Genomic DNA, 19,200 nt, shown 5'->3' with positions numbered 1-19,200 from the left:
CAAAGGACAAGGAGACCACGTGAGACAGTCAATCCTTCATTTTTCTCTTCTGCAACAATGGCATTGATAAAGACCCAAGTCAGCGACAGCCGTGGGGAGCGCCCCTGGGCTGCTAAGTCGGAGCAGCACACGTGGCTTTTTCCTGCTGCACGGCCCTCCCCAAGTTACCAAGCCTCAGCTGCCGCGGCCCCTCTTACAACTCCGCAGAACCGCCACACCCATACAGGCCCAAGGGCCCGCCCACTATGACAGCACCCTGGGCTTTGGGGCACTCATGGCGAAGGACCACCAGGGAACCATTCGCTCTCTCCAAAAATACACAGTGAATGGCCATTAAGTGCCGGGCATTGTCCTTGGCACTGGGACTATGCTTGGCCCGCCTCAGCCACCACCACTGGCTTCCATCCTTGCTATCAGTCTGTTAAAACTCCCCCTGGAGCCTGGCCTCTGGCGGTGGACAGCCTGCATGAGACAGTCTGGGGAGCCTCTCCCAGAGTCCTCACAGCCCCCTCACCCTCACAGGGGTCTGAGGACTGGGTTCCACGTCTGAGGGACCGAGGGCCACATCCAGGCTCCAGAGTGAGATCTGTATCATCCTACCTCCATCAGCCTCGCCTGGGACTGTGCCCTTGGGGATGCTTCTGGAATTCTGTCCTCTAGCCTTCAGCGCCTTGAGGAAATCACCCTTTCACCGGGTTCTAACCCCGAGGGTTGTAAAAACGGCCATTCGTGACCCCCGCAGCTCCTCAAACATGCCCTCCCACCCCCACCGCGCATCCGCTGCGTCCTGCACACTAATGCGCCTGATCCTTGGCGCCGGGGGTGGGCGCCAGGGGGCCCCGGTGCACGCGCTGGTGCTTGAGCAGGTGCTGCTTCTGGCTGAAGCCACGGCCACACGCGGGACACAGGTAGGGCCGCTCGCCCGTGTGGTTGCGCCGGTGGCGCGTCAGGTTGGGCTTCTGGCTGAAGCGACGGCCGCACTCCGGGCACGGGTAGGGCCGCTCGCCCGTGTGGATGCGCTGGTGGATGGTGAGCGCCGACCACCACGAGAAGCTCTTGCCGCACTCGTTGCAGATGAACTGGCGAGGCTCTCCAGGCGCGCTCACGCCGGCCCGCGCCCGGCCCCACGGCACGCCCCCCGGACCCCGGGCAGGCTGGGAGTCGCGCGATGGCTGCGGCGGCGCCGACAGGCCCGAGGGCGCTTCGGCCGGCGGCTTGGAGCGCGGCGCCGCGTCCCGCAAGGCGGGCCCGGGGAGCGGCGGCTCGGCGGCGGGGGCGGCGTGTGCGCGCTGGTGGGCCCGCAGCGCGGCGCGGCTCGGGCAGGTCTGGCCGCAGCTGGGGCAGCGCGCCGCCTGGGCGCCGGGCAGGTGCGTGCGCTGGTGCTTGAGCAGGTGCTGCTTCTGGCGGAAGCTGCGGCCGCAGTGCGAGCAGGGGTGCGGCCGCTCGCCCGTGTGGTTGCGCAGGTGGCGCGTCAGGTTGGGCTTCTGGCTGAAGCGACGGCCGCACTCCGGGCACGGGTAGGGCCGCTCGCCCGTGTGGATGCGCTGGTGGATGTTCAGGGACGACCACCACGTGAAGCTCTTCCCGCACTCGTTGCAGATGAACTGGCGCTGCTCGCCCGGCCCCGCGGCGGCGGCGATCGCGGCCCGGGCCCCCGCCTGGCGCCACCAGCCCTGGCAGAGCCCCAGCCAGGCCCACTCGGGGCGGCCCCGCGGCGGCCCGGGTCGCAGGCGACAGCCCCGGCGGGCGGCGGCGTCCCGAAGCAACTCCTGCAGCCCCGTGCGGGCGCCCTGGCGGTCCCGGGCGTGCGCGCGCTGGTGGATGCGGAGGCCCACCTGGTGGCGGAAGCAGCGCGCGCACTCGGGGCACGAGTGGGTGGCGGGCCGCGAGTGGGTCTTCTGGTGCTTGAGCAGGTGCTGCTTCTGGCTAAAGCGCCTGGCACACTCGGGGCAGCAGAAGGGCCGCTCGCCCGTGTGGTGCCGCTGGTGGCGTGCCAGGTTGGGCTTCTGGCTGAAGCTCTTGCCGCACTTGCCGCACGGGTACGGCTTCTCCCCGGTGTGGGTGCGCTGGTGGATCTTCAGCGACGACCACCAGCTGAACCTCTTCCCGCAGTCCAGGCACACGAAGTGCCCCTCGCCGGCAGAAAGAGCCCGGCCTGCCAGCCCCCCGGCCTGCTCAGCGGGAGGGGCCCACCCAGTCTCCTCCTGTCCCCCCAAGGCCCGAGGCTTCCCCATGGTCTGGCATGGCGGGAGGCCCCGATGCTGCTGCCGGAAGATGTTTTCTTTATCCTTCTCGGAAAGCACGGCCTGCGGCCCCAGCGTCTGCAGCAACCACTCCGGCTTCTCCTGCTTGATCTTCATCACCGGCCCATCTGCCAGAGGCAAAGGGAGAAAGGAGGGGAGAGTCATTCACTGCACCCTTGGCTGGAGGGAAGGAAGTGCCAGGAATGAATGAATGAATGAATGAATGAGAAAATGCGGTGGGAGGAAAGGATGCGGAAGGGAGTGTAGGAGGACGCGAGGGGGCAGAAAGAGGAGAGTAGGGAAGGTAGAAAGGACAGAGAAAGGCTGCTTGGGATGTGCTGAAGGAAAAGCACCAGAAAGGAAGAGAAGCTGCTGTTCCAAGGCCACACCCCCGCCCCACCTTCTCCACCGGGAGGCCCTGAGATGCAGGGAAGGTCTTCCCACCCAGGAACAAGCAGAAAACGGCCAAGCTTCAAAGCTTCTCATTCTTTTTCTAAAAGAATCTATGCGCCGGGAGCTTGGTGAGCGAGTGCATGGCCAGTGCCCCTTGGTGGGGTGACCACGCCCCATTTCCCCTGTGCTCGCTGTGGCAGCAGCCACCGGGCCCAGCGCCTCACCCTCCTCCACCTTGGCTGTTTGGCAACTCCACCTTTCTTCAACAAAACCACGAACAAGAAAGTAGGTCGGAAAGGTCCGAGCACCCGAGCACCCAGAAGAGGTGCTGTTATGCCCTAACTAAGCCCCGCCCACTTCAGTCTCAGGAGCGCCCCCCACCCACTACCGAGAACCTACCTCTCAAAGCGAGCTCGGTTCTACTGGGGTGCTCTGTCCCCCTTTCTCACCGCCCCACACCGTGACGGGAGAGGCCTGCTACAGGCACAACAGACAGACTGTAGGATCTGTAGGAAGGTTAAAAGCCGCGGAAACTAACGGAGGAGTTAGAAGTCAAGACTGCCCTAGATGCGGCGTTGTGGTTGGAAAGGAGGCCTCGGGGGATCTGGCAGTGTTTTCTTTTTGTTTTTTTAAGCAAGAGAGAGCCCAGCAGTGGAGGGCAGAGGGAGAGGTAGAGAATCTTACACAGGCTCCACAGAGCTGGACTCAGGGCTCGATCTCACCACTCTGAGATCAGGACCTGTGCGGCACTCAAGAATCAGAAGCTTAACCCACAGAGCTACCCAGGGGCCCCATTGTTCCCCCTCTCGATCTGGGTGCTGGTTTCACGCACATGTTCTCTTTATATGAATGTATAAAGCTTGTCACCTGTGCACTTTTCTGTGTTATACTTCAACAAAAAGTTTACATTTAGTAAAAAGTAGGTGAAATGAAACAGCTGGGAACAAAAAGAGAAACTTAATTCTGGTATTCAAAAGACAACAAAATAAACCCAAGGGAGGTAGGAAGAAGAAATTAATAGATAAATGTAGAGACTACAGGGTAAAGGAAACATAGAGATATAAAAAGGATTCTGAAAATCGTAAAATACTAATGCATAAATGTTGTATGAATTTGAAAAATCTGTATAAAATGGATGATTCTGTGAGACCATATAAATTAACAAAACCAACTCAAGAAGCGGGGGGGGGGGGGGGGGGGGGGGAGAAAAGTCCTAAAAGAGACAGAAAAGAAAGCTAACCTTCTACCTCGAAAATGGGTAAGAAGCCCCTTAAGTATAAGAACAGCTTTTACAGGGGCGCCTGGGTGGCTCAGTGGGTTAAAGCCTTTGCCTTCGGCTCAGATTATGATCCCAGGGTCCTGGGATGGAGCCCCACATGGGGCTCTCTGTCGGGAAGTCTGCTTCCTCCTCTCTCTCTGCCTGCCTCTCTGCCTCCTTGTGATGTCTGTCTGTCAAATGAATAAATAAGATCTTTAAAAAAAAAGAAAAAAGAACAGTTTTTACTAAAACTTCAAGGGAAGCATTATCCCAAGCTTACAGTGACTGTGGGGGAGGAGGGGAACCCACAAGCTAGCAAGATCCAGTGTCAACAAGACAAGGGCAGAGCAGGCAGGAAATTATAGGTTTAGCATTTGAAAGCAGACACCAAAAACAAACAAGCCAAAACATTGGCAAAGCAAGTTCAGCAGCATTAAAAGAACAACATATGACCTTGCTGGGCTCTTACCCAGGAAAGCAAAGATGGTTCAATATGTTCATGACATTGACTTTCTAAATAGGAAAAACCTGACACAATCTCAATGTAAAAATGTTGTATGATCAAGTCCAACATCATTTCTGGGGGGAGAGAAGGAAGAAGGGATGGAGGAAGAAGTAAGTTCTCAGCAAACCAGGCCTATGAGGAAACTCTCTTGGGCCGACACAGAACCTATACTAGAAACCCCAGCAGATATTATAGCCCAAGCGCAAGGGATTAAAAGCCCATTCAGGTTAGGAACGAGGTGACGCTCATGGTCACTGCCACTCTTCAACACTGTCCTTGAGGAACTAGTCAAAGCATGGGGGAGAAAAGAAAAATATATATAAATATTGGGGAGGAAAAATAAAGTGTCATTTGCAGATAATTATTAACATAGAATGTGTAGGAGAATCTACTGAGAAAATATTAGAAATAAAATAGTTTTATGGGGTGTCTCGGTGGCTCAGTGGGTTAAGTGGGACTCTTGATTTCAGCTCAGGTCATGACCTCAGGGTTCTGGGATCAAGCCCTGCATCGGGATCCACGCTCAGCAGGGAGTCTGCTTCAGGATTCTCTCTTTCCCACTGCCCTCCCCACCCCCTCAAAATAAATAGATCTTAAAAAAAAAAAAAGTTTCAGCAAGCTTGCCAGATAAAAAAACATATAAAAACTCATAACTTTTTTTTAATGGCAATAAAAGCTATAAAAATAACTGGGAATAGACCTAACATACACACATAACTTATAGCAAGTAAACTATTAAACGTTATTGAAAGGATAAAGAAAATGTTAACTAAAAGGGCAGCTACATCACATTCCTAGAGAAGGAAGGAAGCTCTTCACTCCAAAACAATGTTTAAATTCAGTGCAATCTTAATTAAGTGAATTACAAAATTTCTGATGTGCATACACCGTCCAGAAAATTCTAAAAATGAGAAAGGAAGAATTTGGTTTATACAACACTGCAAGTTAAAACACTACCACTACACACGTATGAGGATGGTCAAAATCCAGAACACTGCTGGCACTGGATGCTGGCGAGGATCCGGAGACCTGGGAACGGTCAGGAACCGTCAGCCGCCACTGCTGGGGAAGCCGAAGGGGGCAGCCCCTTTGGAAGACAGTTTGGCAGTTTCCGAAAAAAGAAACATACTCTTTCCATTCCATAAGAAATCACTCCCCTGGGTAATCTTGCCAAGGGGTTGAAAACTTCTGTCGACACAGAAACCTGCACACAGGTTTGTACATGCGTGTGCTGGGGCATGAGCGATTTCCGACTTCTTGGAGAACAATTTGATGGTGCCTATTAAAATTATAAATGTATCGAAACTTCCACTTCCTCCACCCAACAGTTTCCCTCTGGGTGTTCATCCTAATCAAATCCTTACATAGGACCGCACAAGGAATGTCCACGAGTTTTTATTGCAGTGCTAGTTGTAATTAGCAAAAGCGGGAGGCCAGTCCGATTACCATCAGTAACAGTTCCACAAAACGATCTCTCCCTTCGTAAGAAGGAATAGTAGGTAGCAACTGAGAAAAAAGCCAAAGAGCCATATATACGTGGATGTGAAGATTCCCAAAACATGTTAAAACAAACTAAAAAAGCCTGGAAAACAACGATCAGTCGTCTGACCCAATTTATGAAAAATAACACGCTGGCTCTCCACGTACAGACATAGGCAAACTCCAGACGACCCACAAGGAAGCCTGGCGGTGGGCGCCCTGCAGACGATGGGGACAATAAAAGGCTAGATGGGAGAAGCCAAGGGGACCCCCACTTTATTTGCGTTGTTTGAATTTGTATGAGGATATTCAAACATTAGAAGTTTAAAATCTTAATATCTGCATTGTTCAAATTTTTTTGAGAATATTCAAATATTAGAATTTTAAAATCTTCAAAATATTTTAAGAAATAAAAAGAAAACCTCACTTAGAACCTGGCAGGTTCCAGGGCCAAAGAGCCCAGCAACACCTCCACAGCCTCGCTGGCCATCACAAGGACACAGAAGAAGATGGGGTGGCTGCGGGGATGGGGTGGCAGGGTGGGGGCCCAGAAAGTACCTGTGAGGGGTCAGTTTTCCTCCCGGCAAAACTACCCCCGGGAGGCCTCCCCAGATGCTTGGTTGTGAGAAATCACTTTAGCAGGAGTCATCAACTGAAGATCAAAGTGGTCATTCAAACTGCTCATTGGCAGGAATTGAATACCCAACTGTAATGAGTGTACTTGACTATCAGCGGGTTTTAGATGCCCTGAAATGTTGGCCAGAGAAAGTACTTAACGGGCTAGGTGTCCACACTAGCAGTCAGGTAGTGAACCCAGAATATACTCAGGTAAGCGGGGCATCGCTGTCCCCAAGTGACAGGCTCCCAATTATGTCCCAGAGCCCCACAAATGTCACTGCCTTGCTCTGATTAAACCTGACCTTGATGTTCATCATGGTGGCTGATGGCTGGGAAGGCTCGCCATCTCTAGCCAAAAAGATGGACCTGGCTGAAAGCCCAGAGAACATTCCTGTCCACTGCCATCAGGCCCAGAGCAGACACAAGTGACTGGGTGGTGTGTGTGTGTGGGCTCCTCTGACACGTGTGCACGGGGACTCCGGTCCTTAGGGATACCTTCCCTCGGGGCTCACAAGGAAAACAGACCTTGGCCTGCCTGCCGAAGGAGTCCTAAAACAAAGGTTCGGCTCCTCTGTCATCATAAAAAAGGATAATTTTTTTAAAAATTCTAAATGGTGGGGCACCTGGGTGGCTCAGTGGGTTGAGCCTTTGCCTTTGGCTCAGGTCATGATCTCAGGATCCTGGGATTGAGCCCCGCATTGGGCTCTCTGCTTAGCGTGGAGCCTGCTTCCCCCTCTCTCTCTCTGCCTGCCTCTCTGCCTACTTGTGATTTCTCTCTCTCTGTCAAATAAATAAATAAAATTTTTTAAAAAATTCTAAATGGTTCAGATAAAACACAAAGGTGCCCAATGGGGAGCTACTGCTCAATGGGGACAGTTTCTGGGGCGATGGAAATGTCCTGGAGATCGTGGTGGTGCTTGCACAACCACGTGAAGGGACTTATACCACTGGCTCCTGCACTAAAACTTGGTTAAAATGGTCAATTTCACATTGTGTATATTTCACCACAATAAGAAAAAACACATAAAATAAGTAGAAATTGAAAGGTGCTTAAAAGAGGTAAGCTCATAATTATCTGAAAAATTTGGCCATCCAGAAAGAGTCCCTCCCTCCCTCTGTAAGGCTGGCTGGCAGCTGCTGGGAGCGGCGGAAGGCCCGGAGCTGGCAAGAACATGGCTGCGACCCCAGGGGCGCCCAGCACCCCACTGCCTCCATCCTCTAGGGCCAAAGCCAGTGTTCTTCCACCTCTTCCCTAAGGCCCCAGGGCAACTTAGAAGCTGCCAGAGGTGGGGAAGAGGGCCCTGGCTGACCCCATCTCTCATGCCTGAACCAGGAGTCTACTTGTGTTTCCCTGGGAAAAGGTTCCTTCTGCCAAAACGTCTGGAACCAGCTGTCCTCAGTTTTACTGTAATTATGGTAACACCAGCCTCTCTTGCCCTCTCATACACACACCCTGGGGGTTCCCAGGCTTCAAACTGACATGGCAGTGGTGGGGAGCTGGCCTGGGAAGTGGGGTGACTATGCTCCCTGAAGTCTGTGTCAGGACCCGGCCCCCAGGCTGCACGGTGTCCATGTCTTGCCCCACCCCGCCGAGCTGGATGACTCATTCCTTTGTTACCCTACTGCCCGATGCTTGTCTCCATCTTGGGTTCGTTGTGGTGATTATCCTGGGAAGGCTGGGGCTCTGGGGTCCATGGGGCAAGGCCCCTAGAGGGGAGGGGAAGTAAAGAAACCAGAGTCACTGAGGCAAGGGGCAGCATTCCCAGGGACAGGCCCTGCCCCCCTATCCCAGGCCCAGAGCCTTTGGGCAGCAGGGTGCTGTGGGGGCCAGCGATGCTGGGGGCTGGGGGGCCTTGTGCCCAGAGCACAGGCCTGTTCACTCACAGCAGCACCTGCCTGGCAGTTTCCTCCCCACGGCCCATGAACTCAGAGTGACCCCAGCAAGCTTCCATGGACCAAACCGAAGGCACTTTCCTGATCAAAACCCAACAGGGACCGTCTTACCCAGAGGTCTGGTTTTCAGCTAGACCAGCATCACCGCCCACAGTTAGCAAACGCCTCCTCACCCTCCCGGCCTGGCTTTCTGCGCGGGTGTACACATATCCTCTGCCTAGCGAGGCCCCATGGCCTTTGGTCATTTTCTTAGCTCCCCAAGTCTGTCTTCTTTGCCTTCTTCGACATGACCTTCTACCTCCTAGTCCCGCTCTGCAATTCAGCAGCGCACAAGCTCCTAGTGAGGGCAGCACCTCACACTCAGGGGGAGGACAGGGAACAGGGCAGGGAAGACAGGCCTGGCAGAGGAGGCCGCAGCGGGATCCCACCTGTCCCTGCACTCCCTTACCTGTGCTCGCACCAGCCAGGCCACACTCCATCGGCGGAGGCCTCCCGGGCACCAGCGCTTGCCTTGCTATCTGTGGGGGAGAAGGGGGCAGAGGAAGGAGAGCTGGCCAGTGGGACAAGGACCAAATGTCCCCCCTACCCCCCGCCATCTCACAGAACATTTTCCCTCTTTATCAAGAGCTTCTCTGTCCCCGACCTTGGTTGAAAGTTTGGGGCTTTTGTAAACTTGCACACATACCTGCTAGGCAGGTCAAACAGGCATTATTCCCATTTTAGGAGGACGAAACTGAGGCTGGGGAGGGCCCCTGACATGCCTCGAGTCACAGAGGCAGCTGAATGCTGGCGCCCAGGAGGCCCCAGCTCTTCCAACTCCCAGACCACAGCCTCACGCCTGCGGGTTCAACATCAGCGGAGCCGGGGGGGTGTGTGTGTGTGACAGATGCACCCCAGCTAAGCCTGGAGATCCGCCTGAGTGGTTGTGGAGATGCCCGGAAAGGCAGGGCTGGCCCTTCAAAATCACCGGCCCCTCTCCTTCAAGGTCCGCTCCGGTCCCTACTGCACGCAGGATCACACACAGGCCATCTGGGGGACCCCAAGGAAGAGTTCATCCATCCGGGGCTCACCTTTTTTCCTTGTTTTAATGTTCAAGGTTTTAATGTTCAAGGTTTTGGACACGTCCTAACTGGCTCATTGAACAGGTCAGCTGGGGGGGGGCAGGCTCTTCCCCAGATCCCTGCCTGGCCCTCGCCTTTCAGTCTCTGCCTCAATGCCACTTCCTCCGAGTGGCCCTCCCTGTCACAATCCTAACCCCACTTCGTCTTCCGCCGCAATGCTTTTCGCCACCTGACGCAGTATGTACTTGTCTTCGTACCCCGTCATCTCACTGCTGAACGCCCGGGGCCTGGGAGACAGCCCCCGCCCCCGAGGGCACTTCCGGTGGTGGTGTGTGGCCTGACCGCTTGGCCCGCTGACCTGGACTGGCATGGGGGGCAGGGGCATCATTTTCTGCACTTGGTGCCATGGGCTGCCTCTCCTGAGGTTGTTTTACACACCTGTACCCCCTCGTGCCCACACTCGCCAAGGCCCAAGTGAGGATACGCGGCACGTGTTGCCCACAGTCCAGGTGCTCAGCTCCCCCTGCTGCTACCAAGGGGCTCCTCCAGGTCCCTCGGGGCTCTCTTCCTGGCCACCTCACAGAAAGCCGTCTGCTCTTGCTCTCCACCTCAGGCCCTCAGGAAACCCCATCCCAAGGGCATCCCCCCTCCCCTTTCCCAGGTCCCCTTCCAACAGCCACTGTGGTGGTGGGGGTATGTGTGTGTGCAGGGACCCACACCAGGAATCTAGGCCCTACCAAGATCAGGGCATCAGGGCAAATATGAATTTTAAAAAGAGAGAAATCGATTTCCCTGGGGAAAAGGGGAAAGCAACTCCGACCCTTTCTTTTAGAGCATTTACTTGAGAAAAGTTGTCATCGTGAATTTCTCTCTGCCCCTTTGAGAGAGGCATGGAAAGCTTTTCAAAAGCTACACAAGCCTCTTGCCAGCTTTACAACCCAGACCTCTGCCCAAGCCCTTGGGAGCTGCCTCCTTGAAATGTAAACACCAAGGGAGAGGGTGACCCACGGGGGGGTGCCGACTTCCACGGGGCACCCAGCTCCAGGCTGCAGAGCCATCTCCCGTCCTAAGCACAGGAGGCCACACTGCTCCTTGGGAGAAAGGCAATTAGCAAACACAGGCGGCCACCCCATGGCCAGGTGAGTTGAGGATGCACTCCAGGTGACAAATGGTGCCATCGGGGGAGTCCTCTTTCTTGAGGACGAGTTCCGCTCTATCTGGTGGCAGGCTGTGTCTGGTCTGCTGGGCTGTGTCACTGGGTGGGGGAGGCCAGTGGCAGGGGACCTCCTCCTGCTTTCCTAATCTCTTGTGCGCATTTCTATCTGCTTTCATACTTATTTGATTTAAAAACAAAACAAAACAAAACAAAACAAACAAAAAAACTTCTCTTTCTCTCCTTCTTTTGTGGGGAACTTTTCAGAGTTGGGAGATTTTGTTTTCAATTCTATTTCTGCACCAGGGGTCTGCTCTGCACCCCTACTGTGGTTTCTTACAGAGGCTAAAAGCTGCTTGTGGTGCAGAGAAAAAGCAGGCAGGGAGAAGAGGGGAGGGAAAGGCCCAGCAGGAGGGCCTTGATGCCACCTCTTCCCACCAGGTTACTGTGTGGCCCACACCTTGGGGAGGCCTCTCTCCCACTGGAGATTTGATGTCCTCCTAAAGAGGCTCAAAGGACTGGCGAAGGGGTAGGCCACCTTAATTCAGGAAAACTCAGAGGGTCCAGAGGCTGGGGCCACAGTTCAGGGTGAGGACAGAGGGTAGGGCCTTGACCTTATTCACAAAACACCCACACAACACAAGGGGCCTCCTGAGCCCAATCAGATGGGTCCTACTTGATCCATTCTGTCTTCCCAGGGGTATTATGACCTATAAGTCAGCTCTGGTGGCAGGAAGGCTTCAGTTACCGGTGAGTAATTTACAGCGAGCTACAGAGCAGCTCCCTGTGTCCCTGGGCATTCTGTCCCTGCCACACCAGGGCTCAGGGGGGTCCCGGTCAGCACAGGAATGGGAACAGAGGGGAGGGGACCCCCATGGGCCCAAGGAGAAGAAGAAAGAAATGAGAGGGCAGGGGACAGGAGAGGCACAGAGGACAGGAATGGGGGGCAGGCCCCCATGTCTTGAGGGCACCTCCCACTGTGTGCTCAGATGGGATGCCTCTAGAAGACGGGCCAGCAGGTGTCCTACAGGTAAAAATCCCGAGAAAGCTGAACAGAGGGGTGTCTGCGTGTGGCCACGTGTCTGCAGGTCAGCCAGGCGACCCTTCCCTCTTCTGCCTCTGCCCCCTACGCTGCCCTGCAGGCCCCTTCTGGCTGCCACTCACCGCCCCCCTGACCCATGGCTCCCCCGACCTGGCCTGGCATGCAGGCTGCCCAGCAAAATGCCCCTGCCGACACAGAAGGCAACAGGGCCACGCCGGCTCCCCCGCGGTGTCCACACTGAGTCTCGGAAGGCTGCCTGGCCTCACCCCCCCCCCCCCCGCCCCGTCTCCAGCAACCCGGCCCAGTAAGTTCTACGGAGGGTGGGACACGCACAGGGGCTAGGTCTTGGGACAAGTCCCTGGTCACTTCCCCCTTCCCGGCACCTGGCTCTGGGCCTGGGCCTGCTCCATGGGTGAGGCTGCAGTTGGGGTGGGAGCCCCCCTGAGAGAGGCTGGGGGCGGGGGGACAGCTGCTGACAAACCTCTCAGAGTGAACAAAGGGAGGACTGTGCCTGGCGGCAGGTGGTAAGGTCTGGGGCAGGGGAAGGTAACAAAGCGGCTTTGCTCCCAGCAGAATCCTGGGGGCAGGGAGGGGAGCGGACGGCAGCTGGGGTGAAGAGAAAGGCCACAGACAGGAGGGGCAGCACAGGGACGCGTTCACGTCCCCCCACACCCTCCCAACCACAGGCCCCTGGAACTTTTCCACCAGCTACGCACGACCTTCCCAGAGCAGGCCGCAGGCGGGGCAGGGGAAGTGGATGACACCTCGTGTGTCCTTTGTCACTGGTGGAGCGGGGACTGGCCCCATGCCCCCACCAGGAGCTGAGGCTGGGAGGGGTAGCATCACCCCAAACCATGGCCCACAGGCCCAGCTCCCAGGCCCTCCTCAGCCACGAGCTCCCACCGGGCCCACACCCAGGTCCTCAACAGCCACCACAGCCCCGCTGCCCCCACAGGAAACCGCAGGCAGGGGGTCCTCTGCCCCAAGTGCTCCTTCCACGTCAAGCAGACCGCCTTTGCCACACCAGCAAGGCTGCCGTGTGTCCTGAATGGCCCACATTTCCATTAGCCACATCTTTCCCACCCCTCAGCTGGTCTGACCCCATCTTGTCCACAGCGCATGGCCCATCCCCCAGCCTCCCGCCCCCCACCCCCCATGCTCTAATCGCTCTAATCTGCCTGGCCCACTCTCCGATTTCTTTCCTTGGGAGTTCCTGGTTCCCTGCAGGCAGGCCCTGCTTCCCATCTCCTTGCCCTGACCCACCGCGCTGGCTCACACAGGTCAGATGCCCAGGGACCCAGACTCGAGACTGTGGCTCAGGACAGCATTTGTAAGTGGGTGGCCCCACTCAGGCTTGACCCCAATAGGGGGTGCTCTCAGAGTGCTCCCTCAGGGCCCAGGTTCTGCCGCTCCTAACCTCACTTACTGAGGGGCATGGGGGACAGCCCTGAGATCTTGATATTGATCTGGCCATGGAAAGAAGGGTGCTTAGCCAAGACCCCCATACAGACAGGGAGAGAGTCCCCAGCCGCTGAGCACCGCTGTGCACCAAACACTTAGCAGGCATCGCCCATTTCCTCCTTCACAACCAATTATGGCTGAGGAACCACGGCTCCGAGAAGTTAAACCATTTGCCCAAGGTCACACAGCTGGTAAGAAAGAGAGCCAGAACCAAACTGGGGTCAACCTGGCCCCACGAGAGCTCCTTCTCAGAGACCATGTCGCCTCCTAGAAGAAAGTACGGGACTTACCAAACCTTAAACAACCCTTCCCTTGTTTTCGGAAGGCTGGCTTCTATACCCACACGTGATTATTCAAATTTACATAAGTCAACTTTTAAATTCAGATTCTCCATCACTCCTGACAGCATTTCAAGCGCTCAACGGCCTCATGAAGCCCGAGCTCCCGCAAGGACAGCTGAGGACATTCCAAGGTTCCTAAAGCTCCACGGGACGGCGCTGAGCTAGACCGTGGGCTCCGGGCAGACAAGGGCCTGGCTCCGTTCACAACCACACCCGGCTTTTTTGCACTTCACAAATGCGGCATTTTTTTTACAAACTGAAGGTTTGTGGCCGGTCTGCGTGGAGCACGATTTTTCCCGACAGCCTTTGCTCACTTCCTGTCACTGTGTCACATTTAGGTAATTCTCACACTATTCCAAACTTTTTTGTTATTACCATATTTGCTAGGGGGATCTGTGATCAGTGATTACGACCTACGGAAAGGCCAGACGATGGATAGCACGTTCGGTCAATGAAGTATTTTTTAACAAAGGCATGTACGTTGTCGGTGTAGACATACGGCTGTCGCACACGCAGCAGATACTGTATCATGTAAATAAAACTCACATGCATCGAGAAACCCAAAATCCACTTGATTCGCTTTAGTGCAGTATTCGCTTTCCTGCAGGGGTCTGGAAACAAACCTGCGCTATCTCCAAGGTGAATCTGTAGAATGAATGAATGAGTGAGTGAGTGGAGGAGGGAAGAGAGGGTTCCTCTGGCCCCAGTCCTTGGTCACTGATGACAACCATCTAGGGACAGGGGGATGGTGTTTTCCGCCGGGGAATCCAACTGCAGTCATGGTCAGTGGTGTTTCAGGTACAGTATGCAGGGATGGGCATCTGAGAAGAAACGGGTGTGAATGCTAAATGCATAGACACATCCGGAAACAATCCTAGCTAACATCTAACACAGCTAAGGAAAGCAAGGTTCAGAGCCGCAAAAACACAGAGACGCTCTTACATAAGGGAAGAGCTGCAAAACTGTACATAAAGTACGGAGAAGCTGAGACCTTCAGAAACCCACAGACCCACCTGCAGACGCACAGACACCAGCGTGTGCAGGCACGAGCCACAGGAGCACGACACAAGTGGTGTGCCCGTGAACACGGGAACGTGCATCTGCGCGGGACTCTGCTACGCTCTCAGCTGCCCCCTGCTCCAAGAAAGGGAACTCAGGGAGCTGGAATCGAGGCAGTATGATGGGGGGACAGTCACCACCTGTTAGGTGCCCCAGTTGTTTCGGAATCTTCAGAGGCCCCCAGCACCTACACAGTCACCCCAAATTCTGCTCCCCGATGTGAACGGGCCTGGCAGGAGGAAGAGGGTGTGTGTGGACTTTCCTGTTGGGACCATCTCAAGGCCACACACTGGCCACATAAGTCACTGGACCCTCAACAGCCCTGGGAGGTGGGGGTCTGGGCTACATGCATGTGCCTAGCAGGGTAGGAGTGGAGGGGGCTGAGTGGACGGTGGTAAGGAAAGCAGGGCTGGAGGCTGGGGGCCCTGAGCGCCAGGCAGGGGGGCTGGACTCGAAGCTCTGGATGCTTCTGCTGGCCTAAGGCTCAACGTCTCAGCTTCACTGAGGGGAAGGAGGCAGTCTGTCCTCTGTCATGCCCCTGGACATACCAGACCTCCAACCTTCCTCTCGTTGAGGACACACATACCAGTGGCTTTAAAATGTTATCAGAAACACAGTGCAGCTGCCACCGGGGCCCCAGGAGACCTGCTTCCCATCTCACATGGCCCCAGGGCCCACAGACAAACAGGCCCAGAGGCCCTAGCTCAGACCAGGGAAGTGTTGCCGCCACAACCTAGAGGCCCACCTTCTCCCCTCACCCAAGCACGGCATACCCAAGGTCCTTCTGGGCCTCCCACAGGACTCCCCACCCCCTCCAGGGCCTCCACCCCATCTTCCTCTTCCCTCACCCACCCTGCTCCCCCAGAACGCCTCCAACTTCTCCGGCTTCCCCCAGATGGCACCCAGCACTGGACCAGGGGTCCCGCGCACCTCCCACTACGGCCCTTCTTCCAAGCCCTGTTCCTTCTGCCTCTTCTGCTTCAGCACCTTTAGACCTCGGTCTCCCAAACACTGCAGCCCCCAGTCCTAGGACAGGGGTCAGAGGAGCGAGGGAAAAGGACAGGCCATCATTCCATAGAAATTCTTAAAATTATTATTTGGAAAATACTAACACATATTCCTTCAGATAGACCTGTGCTCTCAAGCAAGCAGAGAAAACAGTGGGAAATATTCACAAAGTGCAAGACGAATTACTCTAGGTCACCCTCCCTGCCACCTACGTTATGAGAACTGTGCCTCAGGGTTGCCCTGGTAGGAACAGCCCAGTTCAATGACCTCAGGCTGCTTCCACCGGCATCACCTGGGAACCAGGTCCACCGACAGCGGGGGCAGCTGCCTCATCCTATCATGCCTGCCCCACTCCCAGAGGCCCATGACGTAACCCCAGGCCCATCTTCGAGGCACCTCTTTCCAGCACTTCTGCCTCCACACGTCCAACATTCACCCCTTTGCTAGGACTGCCCCATCTCCCCTCCCTACCCCTGTACCTGTCCCTCACCAGTGGCCTCCACATCCCCAGGCTCTGCTCCCCCGTCTCCCTTTAGAGAAAAGAGCAGCACCCACATTCCTCGGCCCCAAGGTCCAAGACTCAAGAGCCCACCAGGGCCTGGGGACCCCTATGACCCGATCTGAAGGCAAGACATGAAACTAACTGCTGACAACACTTTGAACAGATGTCACTTTCTCATTCATAAACACTTTCCAAAGCCTTAGAGCTTAGAAAGTGTAAGGAGTGTCCTGTCCCCCAAACCCCCTGCTTGTCAGATGAGGAAAGCAAAGCCCAGAGATGATCCCCCTTGCCTCATAAAGAGTTAGACTGAGGTCTCCTTCTGCACACTCTGACCACACTCATCCCTCCCAGCCATCGCTGCACTAGGAAATCTTGGATTCCTCAGCTTAACCCTCATGGGGGGCGGGGGGCAGGTGCATGGGGTTGGCCCACCAGCACCAAGTTCAGAACTTTGTCCTGGGTACCCCCTGCCTCTCCTGGGGGGACAGTGGTCTTCATCGGGCCTCTCAAATCCACCACCCCCTCTCACTACCCAGAGTACAACTGTCGCAGCGCACACCTGGGTAAGGTTGTACCAGTGCTGTTTTTAATACCTCCAAGATCTCCCACTGCCCCCCCACCCAGTTCAGGCTCACTTCTTCTTGCCCATAGACTGTACCAGTTTTTATAGCTTAACTTGCCCCTCCGTAATCCATTCATCACCCAGAACTCAAAGCAATTTCCCCCAAATTACAATGAGGACATGTTACTACTTTGCTCAAAATACTTCCCAGTGGGTCCCCAGCACTTTCAGGTTCAGCTAGAAATTTCTTGGCAAGACCATTTAGAACCCGCCTCTGCTCGCTTCTCCGGCCTCCCAGCTCCCCATTGTCCCAACACGTGACTCTCTGACCTTGCAGCATCTTGGCTGGCCTGTGACCAGTCTTGGAATACTCTTGCCCAGCTCTTCTCCGCCCAGCCTAGATCAGGGACCGCTCTGAGCAGGAAGGCTTTTTTGGATATGCCAGGCTCAGTTAGGGGCCCTTCTCTGTTTGACCTGTGTACCCACCCAGCCTGATACCACGTACATGGGATAATAATAATTTGTGTCTCCGCAGCAAGACCGTAAACATCTTAACATGGAGTATTTCTCTCTCCCCAACACCCAGCCCAAGGTCCCGTGTGTTGTAAACCATTAAGAAAAATTTTAGTAAAGAAACACAATACAGAAATTTAAGTCCAAAACGGATTAGAAGCACAGAATCATGGAACCTTAGAGTTGAAGGGAGACTAATACCCTCTAATCTCTTCATTTTACAGATGAACCCAGGGACCCCAAAAACAACAGCTAGCCGTGGAGCCTGGACGTGAGCCGGTCTCAAGCTCCTGGGCTCTGACCACACCCAGCCCCAGGTCTGACTGACCCCAACACACTCCAGGCTCCGCCCTGCCAAAGGACTGGAGGAGGCAGCATCTCTGTTAGCCTCCACCATTAGGAGGAGCCCCCAGCTCCTACCCCCACCCCCACTGAGGTCTTGACTCCTGTGCCCATTTTCCTGGAATGGAGTTCCCCCAACACACGCACACGCACTTCCAATTTCTGTGGTGCTTCCCCCTCATTGTTCGCCCTCGAAATCTTCATGCCCCCTCAATGAATCATTTATTAAGCAGCTACTCTGTGTCACCGTGCGGGGAGCCCTGGGGTTCCTGCCCTCCAAAAGCTCGGTCTCTCCGACACAGCCGACACAGCCCCGAACACAGGGACAGCGCTTGGGCAGAACGCGCCCGAAGGGACCAGGGGTCAAGCCCTCCGCTAACCACCCCGTCCCTCCCGCTCTCACGGCCCCCCTCCTGCTCTCTGCCCGGGCCTGCAGCCCCCTCCCACGCACGACCCGGGCCCCTGTCCCCAGGGGCTGTGTGGGGGTCGGGAAAGTTCGGGGCCGCAGCGCCAGGAGCTCAGAAGACCCCCGAGACCCCCGAGGCCGCCGCCAGCCCGAGGGTGGGTGGAGGCAGCGCGGGAGGAGCGGGCAGGGCGCTGGCCCCACAGCACGGTCCGTCCCTCCGGACGCCCCTCCCGCCCGGATTCGGAGGGACTCCGAGGGAGGGGACGGGAATAAATACCTTGACTTTGTGGTTAAGGTTAACGGGAACTGCCACCCCGGGGCGACTTGGGCACTGGGCTCTCCGGCCCCGCCAGTCCCGGGACAGGCGGGGCGGGCGCCACCCCCTGATTGGCTAGCGGGCTTAGTCATCCCCGGGGCCGTCCCGCGGTCTGATTGGCCGCGCCGCTCAGATGACCAGCTCCGCCCTATCGGAGAAGCCCGCGGGGCGGCCCCTTTGTTCTCCTGAGCCAATAGCCCTGGTGGGCGGGCTGACCCCGCCGCCCGCTGGGCCTCGCGGGGCCCAGAGCTGCGTTAACGCTTTGGCTGCTGACGCGCGAGTGGAGTCCAGGGCTCCGAGGGGCGGAGGAGCGAGGGCGAGGCGGCGTGCTGGTGACCCGACAGTGCCGCGGCACTCCGTACTTCCCCTCCGCCGCGCTCTCCCTCCGGCTCTGGCCCCGCGGACGCGCTCTCAGATGGATCCCGTCGTTCCGCAACTCTCCGTCCGACTCAGGACGCGCCCGCACCGCTCTTGGTGCGGGGATCCGGGAGGACAGGACGCACGAAGCCCGCTCTCGCGCTCACACTCGAGTGTGCATGTGACATGGTGGCACTTGGTACACCAAGTGTTAGGGTGAGAAGCTGTTGTACCGATCTCGCGCGACCCGAGAGAAATCGCCGTCCGCACCGCGCGCGGCGCCGGGCACGTCGTGGGTGCCCGATAAACGATCCTGAGGTCTCTATGAGAGAGACACACCGAGACCTCGTTACACCCACCCCCTCGCTTTCTCGTCAGGAAACAACGGTCTGAAGAGGTCACGTTCCTGGGTGGAGTGTCCCAGCAGGGGACTCTCCAGGGAGGGTCTTGACTGGTCTTGACTGCTCCGGGAGACCTCCGGAAAAGAGAATTTTCTCTTCTACCCGCACTAATTGGAAGCAAATGTACCTTTATGCCAACAAGGTTCCTCACGCTGCTCCCTCCAGCCCGCTGGGTCAGCTCCCACTGGCAGGATTCTCTCTGGAGCTGCTGAGAAACTGCCTTTGGGACTGGGGGTTGATAAAGACAGAGCTGGCCTCTCTCTCCCTGAGACATCGACTGTGGAGCT

At 56.2% G+C, this 19,200-nt stretch overlaps 1 protein-coding gene across 9 annotated transcripts; it reads right to left on the bottom strand.

Annotated features, from left to right (window-relative positions):
- Positions 1-23: 23 nt before the first annotated feature.
- On the bottom strand, positions 24-18,768 carry ZNF775 (zinc finger protein 775). 9 transcript variants are annotated; one of them, XM_047695353.1, is made up of 4 exons: positions 18,117-18,768; positions 14,071-14,092; positions 8,838-8,907; positions 24-2,371 (listed from the first exon to the last, which is right to left on the bottom strand). In XM_047695353.1, exons 1-4 carry the CDS (start codon positions 18,245-18,247, stop codon positions 795-797), a joined length of 1,800 nt encoding a protein of 599 aa, XP_047551309.1. In that variant the 5' UTR covers positions 18,248-18,768; the 3' UTR covers positions 24-794. The 9 variants fall into 9 exon arrangements, with proteins under 9 accessions (XP_047551309.1, XP_047551311.1, XP_047551315.1 ...); XM_047695355.1 differs by having other exon boundaries at positions 13,994-14,092; positions 18,117-18,220; XM_047695359.1 differs by lacking the exon at positions 14,071-14,092 and adding an exon at positions 8,115-8,203 and having other exon boundaries at positions 18,117-18,185.
- Positions 18,769-19,200: the final 432 nt, after the last annotated feature.

The sequence above is a fragment of the Lutra lutra genome, chromosome 11 (genome assembly GCF_902655055.1).
Source record: "Lutra lutra chromosome 11, mLutLut1.2, whole genome shotgun sequence".
Lineage (NCBI taxonomy): Eukaryota > Metazoa > Chordata > Mammalia > Carnivora > Mustelidae > Lutra > Lutra lutra.
Note: the sequence above shows the minus strand (reverse complement) of the source record. Positions and strands in the feature narration are given on the sequence as shown.